The sequence below is a fragment of the Bactrocera tryoni genome, chromosome 2, assembly GCF_016617805.1.
Source record: "Bactrocera tryoni isolate S06 chromosome 2, CSIRO_BtryS06_freeze2, whole genome shotgun sequence".
Taxonomy (NCBI): domain Eukaryota; kingdom Metazoa; phylum Arthropoda; class Insecta; order Diptera; family Tephritidae; genus Bactrocera; species Bactrocera tryoni.
The window spans coordinates 38,233,744-38,258,380 of NC_052500.1; the positions used below are offsets into that span (position 1 = coordinate 38,233,744).

At 35.6% G+C, this 24,637-nt stretch overlaps 2 protein-coding genes across 2 annotated transcripts in view; both read left to right on the forward strand.

The window, feature by feature from the left end:
• The first annotated feature begins 485 nt into the window (after positions 1–485).
• Positions 486–2,537, forward strand: LOC120769004. Its single transcript, XM_040095843.1, has 6 exons — positions 486–519; positions 1,579–1,603; positions 1,670–1,717; positions 1,783–1,850; positions 1,917–2,129; positions 2,194–2,537. Exons 5-6 carry the CDS (start codon positions 1,917–1,919, stop codon positions 2,338–2,340), a joined length of 360 nt encoding a protein of 119 aa, XP_039951777.1. The 5' UTR covers positions 486–519; positions 1,579–1,603; positions 1,670–1,717; positions 1,783–1,850; the 3' UTR covers positions 2,341–2,537.
• Positions 2,538–12,872: 10,335 nt separating this feature from the next.
• The window catches only part of LOC120767618 (chitin deacetylase 1), a 40,146-nt gene continuing 28,381 nt past the window's right edge, over positions 12,873–24,637 (forward strand). Inside the window, exon 1 of the mRNA XM_040093775.1 lies at positions 12,873–13,268. Within this exon, the coding sequence (XP_039949709.1) occupies positions 13,061–13,268 (208 nt within the window). The 5' untranslated portion in view covers positions 12,873–13,060. The remainder of the gene's footprint in view (positions 13,269–24,637) is intronic.

Here is a 24,637-nt window from a genome sequence, read left to right on the forward strand (position 1 = left end):
CTTCACAATACCCAATTGCTGTTCCTATTTTGTTCACACCAATGCATACATACATACCCTGCAGGACGGAGGTAACAGATTGCACAAACACATTGAAACATTTTCAGCTGTTCACTAACACTGTTACATTTTCTGGAATTTTCAATTGAATGGGAGAATACGTAAGTAAGATAGAGAAAAACTATCGACATTCTAAACATATTGTAATATTAACTTGCTAGAATAGGAGAGACGAATGCCCAATTTTTCAAGAAGAAGAAAACGAAAAGCGCAGTTTATTTTGGATTTTAAAGAGGTAAGTTCGTTACTTGATAATTTGATACTTTATAATTAATTTATATTATTTATATATACATATGTATATTATTAATTTCTTTTGTATAGAGAAACTAAAAGGCTTAACTAGGAGAAAAAGGTAAGCATTGTGAATTGAATGTTGTGTGTATAATTAAAAATTTTAATATTACAGAAAACATTTGGAGTATTCAAGTATATTGGGTACAACAAACAAATAAGAGAGTAAGTTTTAAATTAGTAAAGCTAAATAGCGCATATTTATTTCAAATAGTTGCTATAGATTATGCATTTATGTGAAATATGTAATTTGTACTTTATATCTACATATATATGTATGTATATACATACATACATGTGTAAATGTAAAAAATTTAAAATCTAAATTGAATCGAGTTGTGCGGTTACAATTATAATTGTGCCGACTTTAGAATACCGTCCCACGATTTCGGGAATAAAATGGGTATTGTCGGATTGAGAAGGTTTTTCAGAATTAGTGAAGTGCTAGTGGACATAAAAAGCGAAATATATGTAAGTGTAAAATTAATTTACACCAGAAAACTTCTTGATAATTTCATAAGCGATTTTTTATATGAAGTTTTTGCTTTTTTTGAGAGCTGGAAACCCACCTTTAAACGCAAATATCTCGAATATTTAAATTCTTGAACTGGATAACCTCCTCCATAATTAAAAATGTTCATTTGTTCGTCCAAGATATCTGTTCGCATGCAGAATATCTAAAATTGTTTAAAATAAAGACAACATTAGTGTTTCATCATAAACATACATATACGCATTTCTGCTCCTAAGCAGGATTTTAAAAATTAAATTAAAATTAAACTTTTTCAGGCTTCAAGCAAATGAGGAGTGTCTTTTCAAAAAAGGATATTTACATTTTAATTTTTTTAAACTATTTATATAGTCTTTTCTTTAGTGCTGAAATACACAATTTCTTTACTTGGATGTTGATCTCAAAAAGATATGTCACAAGTAAAAAAGGGTTAAATTATGTGTCCTAAACAGAAATACTATTTTTCGGTAAATCAGTAAATATTTCCCTTATAATGTTTTCTCATTTTACAAAAATTAATTAAGAAATAGATATTCTCTTTTAAAAAGACACTTCTCAACTATATTTTCCTCCTGTAATATACTATTTGTAAGTATTTACAAATAAAAAATCTTTATCAAAGTAATATTTGTTGCTATATTGTATTTTTTAATTAAACGACCATTTAATATTTTTAATTTTATATAATAATTATATAATATTTTTTTTTTTAGTTTTCGACGTGGATCCTATCAATCAGTTACGTTTTAGTTTTAAATAATGAATAAGAAAACCTTTTCAAACCTCTTTGCGCTCCTCCAGCAGAACCATCAGAAATTGTGGTACCGTCACCATCGTCTGGCGGCCATGCAGGTATAATGTATTAATATATAAATATATTAGTATTTGTTTTATAAAAATACATTTATGTTTTTCAGATATAATCCAGAAGCTGAATGCTATTGAGACCCGTCTCACTGCCATTGAGAAGTCCCTAACAGACAAAGTAAGTAACGCAGTATTACAGTACCAAATTAAAACAGAAGCTAATTTTTATATTTTAATTTTCTAGATGCCAGTGAAGGCCGAGGTGCAGGCGCAAAGTAAATTATTGCGCGAATGCCGCGTCATAGCGGCAAAGACGCACCATTCAATTAGCCGCATCACCGGTGATTTGGAGGACGAGCATTACGTGGAGCTCGCTTCGAAACTGCCCATGTCATCGGAAGAGCATGTGCGCTTCGTGGAAGACAAACTTTCCCAAAAGGAAAGCACGGATGCTATGGTAAATATTTCGTTTTTAAATATTATGCGATTGTAATATAATTTACTGTAATTTTTTTTTACAGATGCGGCTAATATTGAAATCAAAGGGCGCAAAAGGCAGTGTGGACGGCGTACTTCGTGGTTTGTTTTCAGACGATGTAATGTACCATTATTTCCTGACAAGGATAAAAGCAGTATATGTGGGGAGCTCCGGAGATTTGTGGCCTTAAGCCACAATCGTTTTAAACAGAAGAAACATAAACTAAGGGCTAAACTAATATAAGTTTTATTATTATTACTTATATATATTAGTTTTAAGTTGTAAATATTAGTTTTAAGTTGTACATATTAGTTTTAAGTTGTATATATTAGTTCTAAGTTGAAGTGTCTAATTTTACTTTTAAAAATATGAATTTTTACAATTATAATTTTTATACTCAAATAACTTGTATATAATTTTTCTGCCGAATGCAATAATAATAGGCATATTATTAATTTAATTAATATCTGATTTTGATTTTATTATTAAATAAAGCAAAATAATTAAAAAAATTACTTTTATTTAAAATAATTGAATTTGCTAGAAGTAACAAATGGGTAACAGAAATGCTTGTTCCTGCTAACATGATTACATGTTAAAGGTAACAAACTGATAACCAAAATAATAACACTAACAGATATTCGGGTAACAAATACTTTTGTTATCAATAACACATAGGTAAGCTTTGCGCTAACGAAAGAATTTGTTACCCGTAACATACTGTGAAGAGATTTGCTAACAAATGTATGTATTCTGTTAGAACAAGGCAGCATGCGATATTTGCCATTGGTTAGAGCGAGATACCCATTGAACATTAAATAGCTATGTGTTACTTTTTTCCCACTCTCTGAACAAAAGTAACAAATATTTTAACGAATGCAAAAGTGAACAATAACAACTCGTTTACACGTTTGCTAACAACTACCCGTCTTGCAGGGTACTGTGTGATAAAACTGTTAGTGGTGATAACTGTTGTAAACATTCATTTTAATTACAATTGGGAAGTTTTTTCTCAAGTTTTGGGCTTTTATACGCACATATGCAAGGCAGTTTTATATATACATACATTTATAAAAAAGAAAAGATACTTGTGACTATTTAATGAAAATGCTTATATAAATATATTATTTGTGATATTTTTCAGTTTGGTTGTTTTACCAAAATTTTCAAAAAATTGAGGTTTTTTTCTTTAATTCTTTTATTAAATTTTAAAGATCTAAGTTACCTCTGGAAATGTATTAAAATACTAATACGCACTTTAGAAAGGGAACACATACATATTTTCAAAAAAATAAAAAATCATCAAGTAAAACTATATTTGCGTGGTATGGTATTATCAATTGAGAGTGGCTAAGTACACAAATAGAATACAAACGCTAATAGGTGTGTGCTGAGCGCTCATTTGCGCATATGTGTTTGAAGAAACAGTGGTTAATATACTGAAGTTATTATAATTTATATGTGAAGAAATGTTATCAGCGAGTGAAAACAGTGTCCATAATTTAAAAAAGAAAATTAATTCATTTAATGTGGAATGGGAAAAAAAGTATTTAACTTAGGAAACTCTAGCAGTATACCATGTCTGCTATGCAAAAAACATGTTCAGAGCAAGAAATACAGTATTAAATTTTACAATTGTTACCCACAGTGCAACTTCCCATACATGTGCGTGATATCATTAGTAAACATGGAGTGGTAAAATACGCTGCTCTCAATTCCCTATTTCTGTTTGCCCGCGATGATCCCCTCATCTAGCCCTCAAAATGTGTACGCGTGCCCGAGCGGTGCAAAATGTCACTGAGACGCCCACCTCTGATATAGGGTAAAGTCAGCCGGATGTTCGAAAATTCTGATATTAATTATATAGGGGCTAGGCCAAGTTTTCGCTCAAACGTATCTATTTTACGTGTACGAAGATACACTGTTATGAGTAAAACAAGCTCTCTCATTTTCATTAGGATAACTCACATATTGGCCGGTATATGCGGTACAAAGTCACCAGAACATTCGAAAATCTTTATATTAATTATATGGGGGCTAAGAGAAGTATTAGTCCAATTCATCCCATTTTTTACATCCAGACATACTATTATAAAAGAAGGATTATCCCTCAATTTCAGTTATATATTCACGCACTGACCTACATTTTCGATCAAAAGTCAATTATAGGTACCGGGGTCTAAATATTCGGGACCTTGGGGCTTGAACAGTTTTTATTGTATTTAAACAATTTTTGGTCACATGGTGGCACACACTAAAGACATTATTCCGTCATATTAGTTACTCTTGATTTGTGTTCTGGAAACTGAACGCATCAAGTGGAATTTAAAGTTGTGCTATATGGGAATTAGGCGTGGTTGTTGTCCGATTTCGTTCATTTTCACAATGTGATGTAAGAATGCAAGAGGAATGCCACCTGATATATATATATATATATATATAATCCTATATCTATCTCGAATAGTTTAAGGAGATACGTACAACCGTTAGGTGAACAAAACTATAATACTCTGTAGTAACTGGTTGCAATTACAATAAATGTAATTTTTTTTTAAGAAAACATATCACTCTTATTGGAAAACCCTTTATATCCCACACACTCGCCAATATTTTCAGTAAAACAAGTAAGGAAGGGCTAAGTTCGGGTGTCACCGAACATTTTATACTCTCGCATGGTAAAGTGATAATCGAGATTTCATTATTCGTCATTTAAATATTTTTCAAATACCGTATTTTTGTAAAGTTTTATTCCGCTATCATCATTGGTTCCTAATGTTTATACTCGTATTATACAGAGAAGGCATCAGATGGAATTCAAAATAGCTTTATATTAGAAGAAGGCGTGGTTGTGAACCGATTTCACCCATATTTCGTATATGTCATCAGGGTGTTAAGGAAACATTATATACCGAATTTCATTGAAATCGGTCTAGTAGTTCCTGAGATATGGTTCTTGGTCCATAAGTGGGCGGCGCCACGCTTCATTTTCAATTTTTAAAAAAGCCTGGATGCAGCTTCCTTCTGCCACTTCTTCCGTAAAATTTAGTGTTTCTGACGTTTTTATGAGTCGGTTAACGCACTTTTAGTGATTTTCAACATAACCTTTGTATGGGAGGTGGGCGTGGTTATTATCCGATTTCTTCCATTTTTGAACTGTATATGGAAATGCCTTAAAAAAACGGCTCTGTAGAGTTTGGTTGACACTAAGCTATAGTAGTTTCCGAGATATGTACAAAAAACTTAGTAAAGGGCGGGGCCACGCCCACTTTTCCAAAACAATTGGGTCCAAATATGCCCCTCCCTAATGCGATCCTTTGTGCCAAATTTCACTTTAATATCTTTATTTATGGCTTAGTTATGACACTTTATAGGTTTTCGCCATTTTGTGGGCGTGGCAGTGGGCCGATGCTGCCCATCTTCGAATTTAACCTGCTTATGGTGCCAAGAAATACGTGCACCAAGTTTCATCATAATATCTAAATTTTTACTCACGTTACAGCTTGCACGGACAGACGGACGGACGGACAGACAGACATCCGGATTTCAACTCTACTCGTCACCCTGATCACTTTGGTATATATAATTCTATATCTGACTCTTTTAGTTTTAGGACTTACAAACAACCGTTATGTGAACAAAACTATAATACTCTCCTTAGCAACTTTGTTGCGAGAGTATAAAAATCATTTTTTTCCAAGTTATTTAAATGGAAAATAGAAAATTTGATACAGGCACCTCTTAATATAATATTAATATTAAGAGCTCATCTTTTGAGTGACTTTTTTTCACATTTTCGAAAGTTTTTAGCCTGTTTCTCAGTTGAAAAAAAGGTTGCCTCAGAATGACATACCCTAATGTTGACCCTAGTACCTACTTTAACTTTTTATTTTTATACTCTCGCAACAATGTTGCTAACGAGAGTATTATAGTTTTGTTCACATAACGGTTGTTTGTAAGTCCTAAAACTAAAAGAGTCAGATATAGGGTTATATATACCAAAGTGATCAGAATTGTGACGAGTAGGAGTCGAAATCCGGATGTCTGTCTGTCCGTCCGTCCGTCTGTCCGTGCAAGCTGTAACGTGAGTAAAAATTTAGATATTATGATGAAACTTGGTGCACGTATTTCTTGGCACCATAAGCAGGTTAAGTTCGAAGATGGGCAGCATCGGCCCACTGCCACGCCCACAAAATGGCGAAAACCTATAAAGTGTCATAACTAAGCTATAAATAAAGATATTAAAGTGAAATTTGGCACAAAGGATCGCATTAGGGAGGGGCATATTTGGACGTAATTTTTTTGAAAAGTGGGTGTGGCCCTGCCCCCTACTAAGTTTTTTGCACATATTTCTGAAACTACTATAGCTATGTCAACCAAACTCTATAGAGTCGTTTCTTTCAGGTATCAAAACTGGAAATCGGATAAAAACCACGCCCACCTTCCATACAAAGGTTATGTTGAAAATCACTAAAAGTGCGTTAACCGAATAACAAAAAACGTCAGAAACACTAAATTTTACGGAAGAAATGGCAGAAGGAAGCTGCACCCAGGATTTTTTTTTAATTAAAATGAGCGTGGCATCGCCCACTTATGGACCAAAAACCATATCTCAGGAATTACTCTACCGATTTCAATGAAATTCAGTATATAACATTTTCTTAACACCCTGATGATATCTACGAAATATGGGTGAAATCGGTTCACAACCACGCCTTCTTCCAATATAACGCTATTTTGAATTCCATCTGATGCTTTTCTGTATAATACGAGTATATACATTAGGAACCAATGATGATAGCGGAATAAAACTTTACACAAATACGGTATTTGAAAAATATGTAAATGACGGATAATGAAATCTCGATTATCACTTTATCATGCGAGAGTATAAAATGTTCGGTGACACCTGAACTTAGGCCTTCTTTACTTGTTTTTCCATGTTATTTAAATGGAAAATAGAAAATTTGAAACAGTGAGTAACTTTTTTTTACATTTTCGAAAGTTTTTAGCCTGTTTTTCAGTTGAAAAAAAGGTTGCCTCAGAATGGCACACTCTAGTCTACATATTCAGTACCTAGGACATTACACAGTTTTGGTTCGATTTGGAAAATTTTTGATCATAAAATTGCATATTTCAAAGGCACTATTCTGTCAAAGATTTATCTCTACATATTAGTTGCTTATTGATTTAAAAGAAAGAGAAAGTCATTTAAAACATTAAATGAAACTTAATTATTGAAATGAAAAAAATTATGTCACATCATTCCTAGGAGCCGGAAAATATGAATTAATTAATATAAATTTTAAAAGACCAATAACAAGCTTCTTCTTCCTTCCTCTTGGTTAGGAATTGTGTATACCGCTGCCTATTTGCTGAAAAAGTCCATGACTACAGAAACTTTCCAAATTTCTGGTAGAAAAAGGCGTTTTTGACCATGACTCCTGGAATTCGACCGTTAAGCTGCAATGTATTCCACACAATTGGTGACGTATCTAAAATAAACGCTGACCATGGGACCTGGTATGCTATCCTTGGCGCAGTGTTTAACATATTCTTCAGATGTCGAAAAGAAACTTCGTGTTCTTTATTACAATCAAATACTCTGTTCTTTTTGTGAGTTCATAGAGAATACTTAAAATTAACGCTACGTTGGCAAGGTTTGGAACGAATCGCCGATAATGAGTACCTATTACAAGGGAACTCTGCAATTTATGTACATTTTTAGGAGTTGGCCAATATTTTACCGCTTTTATCTTTTCAATAGCTGTGCAAATGTTCTCTATAGTCACTTTGTGTCCCAAGTAGCTTACTTCCGTTTTGAAAAGGGAACACTTTCTCGTGCTCAGCTTTAGACCAGCACTAGCTGTTCGAAGCTTTTAGGTAGAATAACTGTCTATCTTTGTTACATCATTGAACTTTCAATAGTCCACACAGAACCTCATACTGCCATCTTTCTTCTTCACAAGTGCCGCAGATGAACTTCATGGACTTGCTGATGATTCGATTATGTTGCTTTCGATCCTTTCGCTTATGGTCTGTTTTACAAATTCACGTTTTACTAAAGGGACGTTTCAAGTAACCTGGCGGATTGGTTGTCAATAAAATGTTTCACAATTTCGGTTCTTGAGTATCTGGGAAGAGTTGTGTATCCTTATTTTGATGGTCTACCTCTATTTGCTTATTCCATGCGTTAATTTCGCTCGATATGTCCATTTCGCCAATGGAGTCTTCCTCAAGACGTAGTTCTCAATTTTTCACGGCTATAATTTCCTGATATTGTCCTAATATAGCTCTTTTGGAAAGTTTGATATATGATTGGTGCAGATTCTTCTGAGACCTCAACAACCCACAACTCGCTTGTCCCATAATTTCCACCTATTTATGTACAAATAACTCGTCTAACGTAGTATTTGTTATCATATCCGAACATAAATGGCTCTTCCATATTTGTATAACCCTGTTTTCCATGTCAATTTTAATTCCTTGATTTGCTAGAAAGTCTACTCCAATTATGACCTCATTGTCGATATCAGCCACTATGAAATTATGTACCACGGCTCCCTTTCCAATTAAGATCTCAACTTCTCTGAATTTCAATTACATACATATCTCACAGATTGACCGATATTTTCGGTTAAAAGTCAACTATAGGTACTGGGGTTCAAATATTCGGGACATAGTGGCTTGAACAGTTTTGATTGGATTTGGGCAATTTTTCGTCAAAAGGTGACATACTTTAAAGGAGTTATTGGTGCAAAATTGTATCCCGTTATATTAATTACTTCTTGATTTGTGAGCTGGAAAGTGAAAGAATCAAATGGAATTTAAAATTGTGTAATATGGGAAGTAGACGTGTCCGTAGTCCGATTTCACCCATTTTCACACTCTTACATAGGAAGATCAGGAGAATGCCACGCCCATTGTCCAATTTTCACACCGGTTTCCATAAAGCGGTATGGGGAGTGAGCGGGGATATCCATTTCCGTTCGGATTTCATTGTAGCTTTAGGGGCTTAGAAGATATGTACATTATACTTATTAAAGAGCGGGATCACGTCCACTTTTTCAAAATTTTTTGCGCACAAGTGACCTTTACTACTACGATCCCTGTGCCAAATTACATTTCACATCCTAATTTAGTGCTTAGTTATGGCACTTTATAGAATCACTGATCGATGAGTACTATTTCGCAGAGCGCGGTGCCAGACACCCGTCTCATCTCTTAGCTATTAAGCGCGGAATCGACGAAATTTCACTCCATTTGCCGGTAGTTGCGAACCAGAACTCCAGGGACAAAAAATTCGACTCGATGTTTGTTTCGTTCATATTGGGTGGATTTTCATGGAATTTCGGTTTATGCACTTTGATTGAAGTTCTGGCCAAAATGCTCTCGCGGTTGCATTGCCTGTATTACATTCACCTTGTTGTGCTCTGCTTCCTCGGGGTCAACAATTTAAACGGTTAAGTCAAAAACAAATGAGAAAACAAAAAATAAATGAAATATTCATGTAAAAATTCAGTCATAAGCACACTAGCAAAAATGGTGTAGAAATTATTTTAACATTGAACTGCGCATCGTAAAGGGTTCATACAAAAGAAATAAAAAGCAATCGAATTAATGTATTAATAATACCTTCATTTACTCGTATTTGTTCAGGCATTAAACATCGCGCGTCAAGTAATTTTTAAGAAAAACTACAAAAATAACTTCGTGGGGTCAAAATCGAATTTTTAACCGCAGTGTTGTCACCGCGTTAATTTAGGTATACGCCATAAAAAATCTATGGTTGTGATAAATTTTTGACAGTATTTTACAGCTGCCCATTTACTCAGCGTTGGCACTTAAGCTACATTTTCTAGGCCAGCTAGGCATGGGATGTGAATTTAATGTTGGCTGAAAAACGTCCCACTAAAAATAAAATATTCAACCCAAGTTCATTTAAACAAGGGATAGTGTTTCAAAGCAATTTTATATATACATACATACATATACTATACACATGACCCCGCAGGGGTTGTCTTGTCTGAAATTATGTGTTTTGAAATGAAAAGGAAGTTGAATTTACATTGTGTTAAAAATCACTTATTTGTGAATTTTCTACAACAATTTTTGATTTCTGGTGCGTAAATGTACAGAGAAGATGGTTTTCCAACTCGTGAATACGCCACGTATAGCGCGACACACTTCTAGCGACTATCCTTATTTCCTGTCGATTGTCATCGCAAATGAAATTTTCACTGGAAAGTGAATACGTTCGAACTGAAATGGCAAATCGTCGGAACTTGAAGGAATTCGTAGAATCAAGCATTCTGCCTCCTTGTATTCGATAGCTGCGTCACAATCAGTCAGGTTCCATTACACAGTTTCGTGGCATGATGATTGCGAAACATAGTAACTACCGATCCTACTTTGAGACGCAAATGATGCGGTGGCATACCAATCCTGTCTAAAGAATTTAGAAATACCACTGGATAATTCACGGCGCCGTCTTCATTGTCAAGACGATCGATCGATTTGTATGAGCGCAAGTCTCCCGGAATTTGGATTTGAATCTTCCAGTTTAAGTCAACAACATCGGTATTTTTGGCAGCTAACATTGCGCGTGCACTTAAGGAATCGTAGTTACGATAATTTGGCCAATGTCCGAACATTTTTGATGAGTTCATCTTTCGTGAATTGATAAAGGGAAGATGGAATTGATATCGAACCACCGGAAGTATCAACCGAAATTCTACCATTTCCAATTTTTAGCGATGGTCATGTAAAATGTCTTCGGCAATGTCTTTTTTGTTCGTATCCCATAATTGAAGCGGATTTGAAGGCTGATATGTCGAAGCAATCGTCGTTTTTCGGGTGGATTGTGTAAATTCGTCCTAATGCATTAGTTGAGAACACATCTGGATTTCAATCTACTGGTTGGCCTTCCTTTCTGCGCAACTATTTCTTCGACGATGCATTCCATGTATAATGTCAGGGTATTTCCGAATAGAGCAACGTTCTCGTAAATGGATCGCTGACGAAAGTTGAGAAAAAACTCGTCAATGTTAATTTTGTTGCTGGCGGTGTTTCCACTGGCTGTACTGTATTCTTTGAGTTGAAATATACATTAATATAAACACATAAATAGCATGGTTTGAATGTGGTTAGCATTTTCATTAATGTTTAAAATGAAAAAAGTTGTTGTAGTGACATAACTACAATAGTTGGACATATGTTACCGCGGAGTTTTTTGTAGACATTATGATGTTCTTCAATATTGTTGTACATTATTTTGTTCTATCGCTAATAGTTTCGGCAGCGCATTCCTCTAAAGACGTTTTAAGACTAATTTTTCTACACCTTCGGTTACATTGTTCAAATTTTACCAAGGATCCCTAATATTTTTCAAAATGAAATGTAGCCTATGTCAAATTGGAAGAATGTAGCATTCTATTTTTGAAATAATCTTTTAAATCAGCCCAGTATTCATTACAAAAATACAAACATACAAAAATAGGTACAAATCTTTCCTCTTTATAATATTCGTGAAGATACATCCTATATTATTTATTAATAGAGGTAAGTTATATATTATTTCGCGTATAATTTTTATTTTTGGCATAGGCGGCCTTCGGTCGGGCTCAAAAAAATAACCCTGGTCGATCCAACACCAGGGTGTGCATAGTTCATTTGGGCCGAACATTTTTTGGTACTGGCGGCCTTCGGTCGGGCTAATAAAAAAGATGATAAACAGAAAATTTTTTTACAATTTTTTCACGACACAAATGTGGCAACACTAATATTTGTCATAAAAGTAAACACAGAAATCTTATGAAACTGTAGGTGCCCAAAATAGCTTTTAGAGCACTGTTGACAGTCCTAACTTCGAAGTCGTAGATAATTTCGTCTATCTTGGAACCAGTATTAACAGCAACAACAATGTCTGCCTCGAAATCCAACGTAGAATAACTCTTGCCAACAGGTGCTACTTTGGACAGATTAGGCAATTGAGAAGTAAAGTCCTCTCTAGACGAACAAAAACCGAACTGTATAAGTCACTGTTATATGGTGCAGAGGCATGGACGACGAGAACATATAGTGAGTCGACTATACGATTTTTCGAGAAAAAAGTTCTGCGGTAGATTTATGGTCCTTTGCGCGTTGAGCAGTATGAGATATACGGGGACTTTGACGTATGCAGTTAAGCGAATTTAAAGACAGCGGCTACGCTGGCTAGGTCATGTCGTCCGAATGGACGAAAACACTCCATCTCTGAAAGTATTCCATACAGTACCCGCCGGGGGAAACAGAGGAAGAGGAAGACGTCCACTCCGTTGGAAAGTCCAGGTGTCTACACGATGCGATGATGGTGAGATGTTATACTAAAGTCGACCCAAATAAATATTTTGGAATTAATAACATTATTCTTGCTAGTTTACATGCCTTTATCAATAATTAATCAATTGTCTAATTTTTTTAACTGGGTAACATTCTGATGTTCCTATTTATCTCGAAAAATTGTCTTAATGCGATGATGCAAACCATTGACAATACCGCCCTACGGTTTTCAATGAAAGCAGAAGTGAGTTTTATTCGCTGTATCAATTATTTAACACGATGGACCATAATGAAATGGTGAAAGCTTGATTCACTTACCAATCGAGTAGTCGCTTGCCAAAGGCGCAAGTATAAATGTCTAATCGCTTTAACATGCAAGTTTAGTTGTCTCATGCATCTGTAAGAGATTGGTGTAAATAAAGTACGTGTCTTCATATATGCATATGCTTACATATATGGAATAGTGTCCGGAAGTGAATTGTGTAAATCAATAACGGACTTGTGTTTAAGTTCTGCACGAAATAGGCTTAAAATATTGTTCTGTTATGCTGACGACCCAGTAAATATTTTGAAACGAAAAAGTGCCGCAAATTATGCCACAACCAAGGTCGAATTTCAACAATAGTGTTCAAACTGTTGACAATCCAATTTGTGATGATGTTAATGACACTGTGATGGCTAATGACATGCATTTGCGAAATACAATGGTTACTCTAAATTCCTACAGGTTCACTACGCAGCTGCGGCATTCATTGTTGATGGTGTTTATTTTGCTAACCAGTTTGAATGCCAAACAATTTGGTAATTTCTCTACTAATATAAAATTTGAGGAAGGCATCATATCCATTTTCAAAACTCGCTTACATATGTACATATGTTCACATTTGTTCATTTTCACTGGTTTTAAACCATACATTCGAAAGTGTACAAAGGTTTGCACATACATATGTACATATGCATATATTTACATATGTATGCATTCGTTTGGTTAACCGTAATTACGACCATTTAAATACATTTTGTTCACATTTACACGAAATTCTAATATGCATATGTACATTAGGGTGCTTCAAAAAAAATTTTTGAACTTTTTTTCAACTCTTACCCTCCTCAAATGTTAGTGATTGACAAACAAAAAATCCTCCCTCACGCCAGGCGCTGTGAGCTTAACTCTAAGGGGTCGCTATTTTTTTTTTTAGGTTCCCATATACATACATATTTGACATAGGAATTTTCGTTTTTTCATTCAAACTAAAATTTAACCTACTAATTTCCGATTCTCAAATATAACCATCACATATTCAGAAAGTTCACTTTTCAAACTTTAAAAATTTCTGCTACAAAGTTTTATTATCAAAATCAGACGATTAAACATATTGATTTGAAATTTGGAATTTTTTCTATAAAAATAAAAAAAGGTTTTGAGAATAATAATTTTGTCGCAAGAATTTTTAAAGTTTGAAAAGCCAACTTTATAAATATGTGATGATTATTTTTGAGAAACAAAAATTAGTTGGTGAAATTTAGTTGAAAAAACGGAAATTCCTATGTTAAATGTATGGGAACCCCATCAATCACTAACATTTAATGGGGTAAGAGTTAAAAAAACAATTAAAAAAATTTTTTTTTAAGCACCCTAATGTACATACATACATACATATGTACACATGAACGTCTTCAGTTTCATTATGATTGTTTCATTTGTTATTTGATAATGCTTTTACGCAATATGATTTATTTTATCGCCGACTGGTGTTACCTAACTGTACAAGTAATTTCTAATCGAACAATCTAATTATTTGGTCGTTTAATTCAAACACTACTTAAAACAATTGTTAATTATTGTGCTAAACCCATCAAAGTCAACTATGCTTAATAACAAAAAATAATGGTTTTAATTAAGCTAAGAGTTTTAAAACAAAAATGCATTATCATGTTTACCAGTATTTCTTTGAATATTTTAAATCCCTATAAGCAAAGTATCGTTTACCAATGTTACTTTGAAAATCCCTATAAATAATGTTAAAAAAAACACTATTGCCAAATGTTGTAAATTACCGTTCTCGGACAAGTCATGTGCTCGTAGTACTCTACTTTTTTGTGGTATTACCGTTTAGAAATTGGCCTATGTATAATATTATATACCCCCCCCCTCCCACTCCCTTATTGGAAAGAGGAAGGATCGAACTTTTTAATAAATGCAGATGCAGAGAATTGCAACTGAAATAAAATAATTAAAATAAAGCTTTATTTACAACATATATTAAAAAAAGTAGTATACAGAAACGTTATATTGAAATGTTAGTAAGTGAAAAGTGCATAACATGAGTGAAAAAGTTATTCACAATATACAAATTATCAATGTAAAAGTTGTCAATTTTTCAACTTTAAATACAAATATCTTTAAAACTATAAGTCAGTATTTTAGCATTTCATTCCTTTCTGCATTGGCGGCCTTCGGCCGCGCTTTAAAAAAATAACTCTGGCCGGTCCAACACCGGCTACGCCATCCACAGTATTTTTGCATTGAACAACTTTTGCATATAAATGCATATATTTTTATGTGTTTATTTATGTATGTTTTGTATTGTCTCTGCCTTATCTAATTTATGTGGACTATATAATTTATTCTAATAACTTCTTCTTCTTCTTAATTGGCGTAGACACCGCTTACGCGATTATAGCCGAGTTAACAACAGCGCGCCAGTCGTTTCTTCTTTTCGCTACGTGGCGCCAATTGGATATTCCAAGCGAAGCCAGGTCCTTCTCCACTTGATCCTTCCAACGGAGTGGAGGTCTTCCTCTTCCTCTGCTTCCCCGGCGGGTCGAATACTTTCAGAGCTGGAGTGTTTTCGTCCATCCGTACAACATGACCTAGCCAGCGCAGCCGCTGTCTTTTAATTCGCTGAACTATGTCAATGTCGTCGTACATCTCGTACAGCTCATCGTTCCATCGAATGCGATATTCGTCGTGGCCAATACGCAAAGGATCATAAATCTTTCGCAGAACCTTCTTCTCGAAAACTCGTAACGTCGACTCATCGGTTGCTGTCATCGTCCAAGCCTCTGCACCATATAGCAGGACAGGAATTATGAGTGACTTATAGAGTTTGGTTTTTGTTCGTCGAGAGAGGACTTTACTTTTCAATTGCCTACTCAGTCGGAAGTAGCATCTGTTGACAAGAGCAATCCTGCGTTGGATTTCCAGGCTGACATTGTTGGTGGTGTTAATACTGGTTCCTAAATAGACCAAATTGTCTACAACTTCAAAGTTATGACTGTCAACAGTGACTTGAGAGCCAAGTCGTGAGTGCGACGACTGTTTGTTTGATGACAGGAGATATTTCGTTTTGCCCTCGTTCACTGCCAGACCCATTTTCTGTGCTTCCTTGTCCAGCCTGGAGAAAGCAGAGCTAACGGCGCGGGTGTTGAGTCCGATGATATCAATTTCATCGGCATACGCCAGCAGCTGTACACTCTTATAGAAGATGGTACCTTCTCTATTAAGTTCTGCAGCTCGAATTATTTTCTCCAGCAGCAGGTTGAAAAAGTCGCAAGATAGGAAATTGCCTTGTCTGAAACCTCGTTTGGTATCGAACGGCTCGGAGAGGTCCTTCTAACGGAGCTTTTGGTGTTGCTCAACGTCAGCTTACACAGCGGTATTAGTTTTGCGGGGATACCAAATTCAGATATCGCGGCATAAAGGCAGTTTCTTTTCGTGCTGTCGAAAGCAGCTTTGAAATCGACGAAGAGGTGGTGTGTGTCGATTCTCCTTTCACAGGTCTTTTCCAAGATTTGGTGCATGGTGAATATTTGGTCGGTTGTTGATTTGCCAGGTCTAAAGCCACACTGATAAGGTTCAATCAGTTTGTTGACGGTGGGCTTTAATCTTTCACACAATACGCTCGATAGAACCTTATATGCGATGTTGAGGAGGCTAATCCCACGGTAGTTGGCGCAGATTGTGGGGTCTCCTGTTTTATGGATTGGGCATAGCACACTTAAATTTCAATCGTTGGGCATGCTTTCGTCCGACCATATTTTACAAAGAAGCTGATGCATGTACCTTATCAGTTCTTCGCCGCCGTGTTTGAATAGCTCTGCCGGCAATCCGTCGGCCCCTGCCGCTTTGTCGTTTTTCAGGCGGGCAATTGCTAAGCGAACTTCCTCATGGTCGGGTAATGGAACGTCTGCTCCATCGTCGTCGATTGGGGAATCGGGTTCGCCTTGTCCTGGCGTTGTGCGTTCACTGCCATTCAGCAGGCTGGAGAAGTATTCCCTCCATAATTTAAGTATGCTCTGGGCATCGGTGACTAGATCACCTTGGGGATTCTACAAGAGTATGCTCCGGTTTTGAAACCTTCAGTAAGCCGCCGCATTTTTTCGTAGAATTTTCGAGCATTACCCCTGTCGGCCAGCTTATCAAGCTCTTCGTACTCACGCATTTCGGCCTCTTTCTTTTTCTGCCTGCAAATGCGTCTCGCTTCCCTCTTCCTCTCCGCTGCGACACGGCACTCCTCGTCGTATCAGCTGTTCTTTTGCACTTTCCGAAAACCAATGGTTTCAGTTGCAGCTGTACGTAAGAAGTTTGAAATGCCGTCAGAGAGTTCCCTTATACCGAGTTGTTGACGAGTGCTCTCAGAGAGCAGGAGTGCAAGCCGAGTAGTAAATCGTTCGACTGTCTGTTGTGATTGCATCTTCTCGACGTCGAACCTTCCTTGTGTTTGTTGACGTGCGTTTTTTGCCGCATAGAGGCGGGTGCGAATCTTGGCTGCAACAAGATAGTGGTCCGAGTCGATGTTAGGACCTCGGAGCGTGCGCACGTCTAAAACACTGGAGACGTGTCTTCCGCCTATCACAACATGATCAATCTGTTTGGTAGTTTTTCGATCCGGAGACAGCCAGGTAGCTTGATGGTCTTCTTGTGCTGGAATCTAGTGCCACAGATAACCATATTTCGGGACCCGGCGAAGTCAATCAGCCTCAATCCATTTGGGGATGTTTCGTCGTACAGGCTGAATTTACCGACCGTAGTGCCAAAGACCACCCTGGCGTTAAAGTCGCCAAGCACGATTTTGTTATGATAGCGATTTTGTAAGCGATATGTTGAAGAACCTCGCTTTGATGCGGATTGTGGCTAGACGTTCATTCACCGTATTGAATGCTAGTACTCGACGACGGAGTCTCTCTCCCACCACGAATCCAACACCAAACTTGCGCTCCTTTATATGGCCACTGTAGTAAATGTCACAAGGACCTGCTCGTTGCTGTCCTTGTCCCGTCCATCGCATTTCTTGGACGGCGGTGATGTCAGCCTTTATTTTCGTGAGGATGTCAACCAGCTGGGCAGCGGCACCTTCCCAATTAATCGTCCGGACATTCGAGGTGCATGCCCTCAATTTGCCATGGTCGTCATCAAAAGGGGGGTCTCTCATCCGAGGCTTGTTTTTCCTTTTCTTTGGGTGTGTTTTTTTTACGTGGCGGGTCCCAAACCCAGCGCAACCTATGTAGGGGACGTTTCGCCTCTCACTTTAGCTCGCCTTCGAACGGATGTTCTTAGGGTACCCAGAGGATACTTGGTCAAAGACCGAAAGTTGTGAGCTGCTTGAGCCATGTGCAAAAAAATCGTTTCTGGCCACTCCCAAGTGAATGGCGATCAGAGAACTTTCCTCACTTGCGTGAACTTCTTGATATGACTCCATCCTCCAAATTACATATTTCAAATAAAAAATGCACAATCCATGACATCAATTTGAATTACTCCCTTATTTGTTTGGTATACGCAATATTTTCCAAATGCTCCAAATGATTTCTTTAATATTTAAATTTTAAATTATACACACAACATTCAATTCACAATGCTTACCTTTTTCTCCTTGTTAAACTTTTTCGTTTCCTCTATATAAAAGAAATTAACTATATATATATATATATATATATAATAGAAATTAATCATAAAATATCAAGTTATCAAGTAACGAACTTGCCTCTTTAAAATCCAAAATAAACTGCGCCTTTCGTTTTCTTCTTCATGAAAAATTGGGTATTCGTCTTTCCTATTCTATCAAGTTAACATTACAATATGTTTAGAATGTCGATAGTTTTTCTCTATCTTACGTATTCTCCCATTCAATTGAAAATTCCAGAAAATATAACAGTGTTAGTGAACAGCTGAAAATATGTTTGTGCAATCTGTTACCTCCGTCTTGCAGGGTTAATGTTGGCTGAAAAACGTCCCAAAAAAAAAATAAAATATTCAAGTTCATTCAAACAAGGGATAGTATTTCAAAGCAAATTTATTGTACATACTTACATATACTATACTACCTGACCCCGCAGGCATTGCCCTGCCTGAAATTATGTGTTTTGAAATGAAAAGAAAGTTGAATTTCCGTTGTGTTGAAAATCATTTATTTGAGATTTTTCTACAATGAAATTTTCACTGGAAACTGAATACGTCGGGTTCCATTACACAGTTTCAGCGCATGAAGATTGCGAAACATAATAAGGACAGATCCAACTTTGAGACGCAAATGATGCTGTGGCATACCAAGCCTCTCCAAAGAATTTAGTAATTCCACTGGAAAATTCACGACTTCGTATTCATTGTCAAGACGATCAAGCGATTTGTATGAGCGCAAATCTCCCCGAATTTGACTTTGAATCTTCCAATTAAATCACTAACGTCGGTATTTTTGGCAGCTAATATTGCCCGTTCATCTTTCGTTGAAGTGAATTGACAGGTGGGTGGAATTGATATCAACCGGAATTTGCAAATTTGCAATTTTTAGCGAATACGATGTAAAATGCCTTCGGCAATGTCATTTTTGTTTGTATCCCATAATTGACGCGGAATTGAGGGCTGATATGCCGAAATTATCATCGCGAACTTCAGTGGCATGCGAAATAGCTTTCGCATCGTCCATCGTTTGATTCCAGTGATTATCATGTTCAGCAATTATAATTGCTGGCATGCTTCTCAAAAAGTTGCACACACCGTACCATTCACAATACGAAATGACTCAAATGAAATTGCACCGCGTACATTAATCAATAGCAAGCGAAGGTAGAAGTAATCGTTGTGGTTTTTCGGGTGGATTGTGTAAATTAGTCCTATTGCATTAGTTGAGAACACACCTGGATATCCATCTACTGTTTGGCTTTGCTTTCTGCGCAACCATTTCTTCGATGACGTACATACGTTTCTTTGGTGATGTACATACTTCCAAACGTATTTGATCGATTTCATAAATCTGCAATACTCAACATTGATATGAGTTTTAAATGTGAATTAAACAATAGCGGCGAATATGGCACGATCCATGTGTTGTCAACTTCGATGTTCACTCGTCTAAATTGAATGCTGAATGTACTGCCATTGGCGTCTGATGAACGCCTCGATAGAGTGGATCCATCATTTCCAGTTTTTGTTTCCGAAAGAAAAGCACGTGAATAGTGTTTTGAGCATTTTTTGTCAGACATACAAACCGAAGTGGGATTGTGGTATCCGCAAGGTCCATGAACCATAGTGGTATTCACCACTTCGTATAATTCTGGATCAGGAACTTTCGCAGAAATAATTTCATCAATTTGATCTGGTGTAACCAGCATCCAAAGAAGAATGTGTGCGTGCGGTAAACCCCTTTTTTGCCACTCAACAGAGTACTGTTGTTTGAAAAGTCGCGCTGTGACATCGTGACGATCTTGTTGATTGACCGCGATTCAATAATTCCGTAATGTGTGGTAATTTTGCATTGCAAGTGAATGTAAAAACAAATCCGGGCGTCCATAATTCCGCACGTATGTCATCACATCCTGCGAATACTCGTGCATATGCCTTGGGCTGCCAATGTATGTTGATAGCAAAAAGAACGCCAACCGATATTAGCAACCTCTTCGTGGCTTCGTAACAAATTTCAATCTGTAATTAATCACTTTGTATGAAACACACAAAGTTTTCACTGAATAATTTTCAATAATTTATTTTTTAAATAGCCGGAATAAAGAAAGCAAACCAAAATCGAACGATTCAAATAATTTGCAAATCAAACAATTTGAAAACAAAACAAACGGAAATTTGAAAAAAAAATGTATTGAAAAAAGTCACATTTTCCGATTTCTTTTTTACAAACGATCCTCATTGGATTCCCTTCAAAGTGGTTCAGGTCATTTTTCATTTCATTCAACGGTTAAGTCAGCTATAGCGAACAGACAAAAACCGAACTCATTTTTATATATGTATGTATGTAAGTAGAAAAAATAAAAAAATAAAGAATATGTTATAGTTCAGAAAGATGCCTTAATTAATTTTAATTAAAGGTTTAAATAAATAATAAGTGCTTGTTTCATACCTTAAAATTAGACACACTTAGTTGCTAGATGTTTTACTAGTGGGGCATTTGAGAAATTTTGAACATCTCGCATTGAATTGCATAAAAGCAAGTCCTTTGGAGTTGCTAATCGTAAAAAAGACTCATCCTCTGGCCTTGATTTCATCGTATGACACAGAAATAGAGTTAGTCAAAGTAGATGTTAGAGATAGTACGAGAAAAATAAAAAACAGTTGAGAGACGTAAAATTTCATATTTTTTTTTATTGAAAAATGAAATACGGCACCAAACTAATTTTCATGCAAACTTTAAAAACTATTTTTGGTTAGGGAAGTTCCAGAAAGAGATTGATATATCCTGTATATGTATGTATGTATATATTACGCCATGATAATAAGATAAAATACAAAAATTTTCCCATGGGGATTTGAGAAGGATCTCATTATTTCCTTTGAATGCAAAATATTTAAAAAAGGCGTCTTTTAAAGCAAAATACGACATTCAATGTTTTCTTATCATAAATATTAAGATGCCAAAAACTGTTTAGCAAAATTAATATTTAAAATGTAATCTAATCACTTCAGGCTTTTGGTCGGAACATATACATTCAAACATATACACATACACATATATTTAGTTATATAAGACAAGATTTCTGAAATAGTATAAAAGCAATGGAAATATCAAAATAAAATCAGCTCAAAAGATTTCTCAACTAAAATAAGTATTTATTTTTCCCTCCCCCCAGCACACATAGGAGCATTTGGTCTCAAAAACCGGACAAATTTATTTAAAGTGATTTTATGAATGAAAATGAATAAAATTGCATGATTAAATGATATTAAAATAAAACGAGTAAGGAAGGGATAATTTCGGGTGCAACCGGTCATTTTATATTGAATATATGGTAGTATCGACCAGATTGTATCTATTTTTGCTCATCCCACATACTACTAATGTGCCACATATTTACTCAAAAAATGTTCCCTGGGTTTCATTAAAGTACCTTATGTACAATCACCAATAATATGGAGCAAGGCCAAGAGGATGTTCGAAAATCTTGGTAATATTTATTAGGGAGAAGGGTCAAGTTTTCGCTACACTGTTATGAATACAACATGTTCAGCAATTTTCATTAAGTTAACCCAAATATTGGTGGATATATCCAGCATAAAGTCACCTATAAGTTCGAAAATCTTTATATTATGTGTACGGGGAATATGGGAAATAATGGCCCGATTCAACCCATTTTCGATATGCAGAAATACCATTGTCAGGAAAGAATTCTGTCTGAATTTCTATTGCATATCTCACATAATGACCGAGATTTTTGATCAAAAGTGAACTATAGGTACAGGGGTCCACATATTCGGTATGGGCTTGAACATTTTTGGTTGGATTTGGATAATTTTTGGTCAAAAGGTGGCATACTTTAAAGGAATTATTACCGCAAAGTTTTATTCCGTTTATCAATTACTTCTTAATTTGTGTATTGAAAAGTGAAAGAATCAAAAGGAATTTTAAATTGTTTAACATGGGAAGTAGTTGTGATTGTAGTCCGATGTCGCTCATTTTCACACAGTGACATAGAAATATTAAAAGAATACTACATACTAAATTTAGTCGAAATTGGTCTGTCGGGCCCTGAGATATGAGATTTCGCCAAAAACTAGGCGGTGCCACGCCCATTGCCCAATTTTCACACCGGCTCCGATAGAGCCCTCTTATACCATCTATATACCACCCGTCTAGAATAATTTAGCAGGATTTCAGTATTTAATTAAAAAAATAAATAAAATCATTTTATGCAAGTGACCTATCTAATTCACGCGCTTTTTTTAAAGGGGTGGAAAGATGGGAAAAATGTTTAATCTTATACGTATATATGTTAAGTAGAAACCTTTGTAGTTTAGTAAAACAAATAATTTATAGCTTGACCTCCCCCCCACACTATAACAAAAACACTGGTAACTAAAAAATTAAAAAAAAAAAATATTTTTTTTAATGGTTCATTGTTTTCCCAAAAAAACACCAAATAATACATTAACTAAATTAATCTTTATATTATTAATATTAAATACAAACCATGTTGTCTAGAATCCATAAAAAATATTTTCCAGGATTCATTTCACGCAACACAAAAAACCACTTGCAATTTCGAGAACAATAGAGTGTCGTGAATAAGGACGTGCGTACTGAACGAAGTCTAGGTTCCGACTACTTGTGTGGCAATATAGCGGGCTGAAGGTCAATAATTTAATCGGTTTATTGTAGTACATTTACTTAGGTACTAAAAAAATATAAATTTGGAGTAGCATCGCTGGAGTTTGTAATTCTCATTTTTGTCCGCTTTTTGAAGAAAAATGCTCCTATGCAGCAGTATGATTTGGTCCTATCGAGCCTAAAAAAAAGCTCAAAATTCAAAAAAGCGCTGAAGTTATAAAAAAATACAGGCAAATACATTTTTTTTATTAAAAATAAAATAAGCCCCGTTATTTACAGGCTAAATATTTAATATTTCAATAATAATTGAAAAAGGGGTGTACATTCCCGCATATTAAACCGATCACATAAGCCGTTTTAGCAAAGACTAAACGCACTGATCTAACTGCCATCCAAGAAATAGTCAGCAGCTGTGACTCGAGGCACAGCAAGGTCAACTAGGCGTCCAAATCAATATACCTCCAACGATTTCTTTGGAGAATACCCAGCAGTTACATAAATAGGGGAAGTGTTGCGGAAAAATTCTCAAAATGGGAATAAACAGAAACTAAATTCTTGAAGCCCAAGCCGATTTGTCCGAAAAGGTGTTGCACACGTTCAACACTATCTCACGAAAGCCATCAAGAAAATCAAAAACTGAAGAAATTCAAGTTCAAGCTAAGCACCAAGAATTAGATCGAAAAACTTCAATGTTCATTAGGAAAATTTAAAACCTCAGCAGAAAAATGGATGATCTAACCAGAGAATGTAAAGACATGGAGAAGGTGCAGGCTCGATAACGAACATTTGTAAAACTTGAACCACGGAACTCAAATCATAAAAATGGAATTCGCGCTGAGAAATGTTAACATTGCTTTGGTTTAAGCAGAATTACAGCTTTGTTAACATTATCAACCAGGGAAGATTGTTGACTAATCGAGGAATGGATTAAATTGCATTAACTAAATTAATTATTCGATTGATATACTTTTTTTATTTTTTTACACTTTTTTATATTTTTATAGCTTTTTGCTTTTGTATTTTTTATAAATTTATCTTCATTTTGAGTTAAAAAGTAGCAGTTGAAAAATGCCAAAAAATAATGTAGTACACATTTCCTTAGATAATTCATGCAATGACTCCATGAGGGAATCAAACAAGCATATAATTGCGTTTTGCCGTCGGCATTTTCATATCAACAAATGCGAAATAAACATTTTTTCTCAACCAGGGAATTGTGTTATTTCAGACATTTGTCTGTATGTTTACGTAAGCAAATACGAGCCACATATGTATGTACATATGTACAAACATTCATAAGGGAATAACATCTCCGTTGTAACGGACAACCCATAGCCGAAGCTCACGATTTATCAAAGAGTCAATCTTTCGAAGCACTGTCGCGACGAGAAAGTGTCATAATATTGTGTTGTTGGTAGAAAATCCGAGCTGTGCCGAAAGAAACTAATAAACGATCGCCGATTGCCACCGTTTCCCTTGCTGCTCGAACAGCTTTCGTCGCTGATATTTGCGAGCCACGATAAAATATTTTAGATTTGAGAGAATTTTAGAGAACTACGTTGACAATTTGGCACTCTTTTCTGTGTTTTGCGGGGATGTCAGTTTTCCTTCCAGAGG